This window comes from Etheostoma spectabile, chromosome 7, assembly GCF_008692095.1.
Source record: "Etheostoma spectabile isolate EspeVRDwgs_2016 chromosome 7, UIUC_Espe_1.0, whole genome shotgun sequence".
Classification (NCBI taxonomy): Eukaryota; Metazoa; Chordata; class Actinopteri; order Perciformes; family Percidae; genus Etheostoma; species Etheostoma spectabile.
The window spans coordinates 16537472-16540441 of NC_045739.1; the positions used below are offsets into that span (position 1 = coordinate 16537472).

Here is a 2970-nt window from a genome sequence, read left to right on the forward strand (position 1 = left end):
TTTTCTGAAAAACGTGAAAAAATGACTTAGGCAATTATTTTAGGAAGGTGACGATATGTTATTGTGCCTAATGTATAGTATATTATCAATGCTGTGTTAAATTCCCTTATGTCCATATGTCCAGGGTCTACAGTTGCAATTACTCTTCATCTAAAGCTTTAAAAAGAAATGGTGGTGAGTTAATTGTTGCAGCTTATGTGTGCAGCTTCTTAAGTAGGATAAGCAGGTGTCTGTTCATTTGAACTCTTCAACTGAGGCGTTGAAGCGACGACGCCGAGTTCAGTACCTGATGTTGCGTCTCACGTGTGCTGGTTTGGAGCTTCTCTTCTTGGCTCCTGTCAGGGCGGAGGGAGAAGAGGGGCTTTGGCTGGCCGGCCTCGAGCGGGGTCTGGACGCGGGCTGGGAGGGAGGAGGGCGGGCCGGCGTCCCCCCTGACTGTGAGGTAGATGGGGGTGGGGTACACTGCCACACGGCCGAGTCGCCTCCCTGAGCCTCATTCTCGGAGCTGAAGGGGACACTGTGGGACTGGTCTGTGTGAAGAAGACGGGAAGAGAACAAGTGATGGTTAATTATAGTGTAAAAAAATAAAATAAAAATGTTGACAGGAAATTATGCTATGAGTTTAGATTATTATCCTTCATGATTCTAGATCAATTTCACAAATATGCTAAATAATGCTACATCTTTTTAGTGAATTTCATTAAAAAATCCCACTATTGTGCGATTAATTTCCCCTTGCTTATCCTACCACGAGTGAAGGACCTGTTTTAAAGGTGTTGTTTTGCAAATGAGCCAAAGTCACAAAAACTGAATTGTTGGTGACTGAGGGGAAATGGCACAAAACAGCCTTTTTCTTCCTTACTCAAAAGACATTTTAAATCATCAAAAGTATTCAGAACTGCCACATCCAGGAATCCACTTTATTTTTAGGCTTGGAAGGTGTCTGCTCTCAGCACTAATTGAACTTGCAGTTACACACCTCTTAATCATAACTGCCAGTTAACAGTCAAACATAAATCATATAAATGAGGGAATGAGAACAACCCCCAGTCAATCATGCAGGTCCTGCCAGTAAAGCATGGAGACAATTTGATGCATCTATTCTTACATTTAACAGGACTTGTTTTGCTTGTCAAGCTGCGGATATCTTTCTAATCGTGCATGTTTACTGTATTTTCAATGGAAACTTTTCAAAACGTATTCAGATTTCAGCTAAACTACATTTACAAAACACCATTCAGAAGATGCCTTTCCTTTTGAACCACAGCACACTTCAAAAAAGAAAATCATAAAAATGGCACCATATGGCAACTTTAACTCTGTTCTGCTGTTCTTGTTTCTAATCCTCAACCTTTTTCTCTAACCATGTCTGTATTCCTAGTTCTTGGTTTCTTCTAGTGCCTGTACTACAATGTCACCTTTTTCTTCTTCTCCTCTCCTCCTCCTCCTCTCTCTCTCACTTGTTCTGGCAGAGACACACTGAACCAGATCTGAGGCTTATGTAAGAGCTGGATCATAAATATGGACGGCTTATGAAACACAAGGAAGGACACAAACACTGACACACCCGAGTCTCAGTTACCCACATTATGGACACATGCACGCACACACACTCACGCATGCACACAGAGCGTGGACGCTTGCGATGAGCTCACTGCGAGTTGAAAAACAACTTACATAAAACGCCTTCAGTCCATCTACGTGATAAACTGGCTGCTAATGACACCAGCCTGTCTCAGTAGTTGGTGTGTGTTTGTGGTATGGTTATGTGTCTCAGAGTGGCATTTCCCAACAATTGCCTTGCAATTACTAATATATCAAATTAGTGAGTGCCCGAGGCTATTTATTTAGAGCTGTCATACGTCCGCCATGCAAATTTGACAAGCTACATTTGAGGTCTTTACAGGTTTCTTTCAGCAAGTAACCAAGTATAGACCCTGAACTGGAGTTGGGCTAGGCCGAAATTATAGATACACACAGGTCTTATTTGTTTAAATTAACTATTGCACATCAAGTTCAGGTAGACTATCCACAGGTTTGTTTCAGACTGGTCCAAAACCTTGGACCTGTGAAACACATCATTGTGTTTTCCAGGACTGAGCTGCCAGACATGGAGTGTCTAGAACAGTTAATGTAATAGCTTTAAAAGAAACTGGACACAAGTGTAATTGGTGTATAATCAGCGAGACATAACAGCAAGGAAACAAGAAGTTCTTTCACATGAACATATCCCAGATTTGATTTACACATCCCTGTTTTACCCTTGCCTCCAGCTCCACCTTACACAACGGTTACATAACAATTCCTGAAATGCACAGAGCCTCAACAAACACACACACACACACACATATCCCTAAGAGACACAGGGGGCAGACAGGAAGGGAATCAGGAGAGGGGAGAGAGATGAAAGCGAGGTCATCATTCAAAGAGAAATAGAGATGCACTTCAACGTACGTGCACACGTACGCACACACACACGCACACACACACACACACACGCACACACGCACTTCTAATGTAATTATTTATAAAGAAAGGTTTTGCTTAATTAGCTTGCTGGCTAAGAAGACCAGAAACAAACTGCTTGTTGTTTAGGTGAACTAAAGTGACTTCATGTAGTCTCTGCAAACACAGATTTTGGTTGGGCTTTTTTTTGGCAGCTAAGGAAAGCTTTGTAACTCCACTGTCTGTCATCTCTACATTTGAACTCAAGCCGAAACAAAGATTTGGTTCTTGGCTTTATCAGAATTTCAAAAACTAATTTATTTGTTCGGAGTAACTTGTTGCTGAACAGCCATGTGTCAGCTACTTGCACTTTACTGCATGATGGTTTAAATTCTCTACATTCAGCTCCAAAGGCAGGCCCACCTCATTGAAAAAACACTCCCTGGTGAACGAGTCCAATAGAGGTGTTATCTTAATGTGAAAATTGGGAGTTCGAGAGTCAATTGTTGCTAGGTGACCGAGTCA

General features: G+C 41.9%; 1 protein-coding gene across 4 annotated transcripts in view; it reads right to left on the reverse strand.

Moving 5' to 3' along the window:
- The window catches only part of LOC116692001 (helicase ARIP4), a 66724-nt gene that overhangs the window by 20148 nt on the left and 43606 nt on the right, over positions 1-2970 (reverse strand). For all 4 annotated transcript variants that reach the window (XM_032519953.1, XM_032519952.1, XM_032519955.1 and 1 more), the window contains one exon: positions 287-530. In XM_032519953.1, the coding sequence (XP_032375844.1) occupies positions 287-530 (244 nt within the window). The remainder of the gene's footprint in view (positions 1-286; positions 531-2970) is intronic.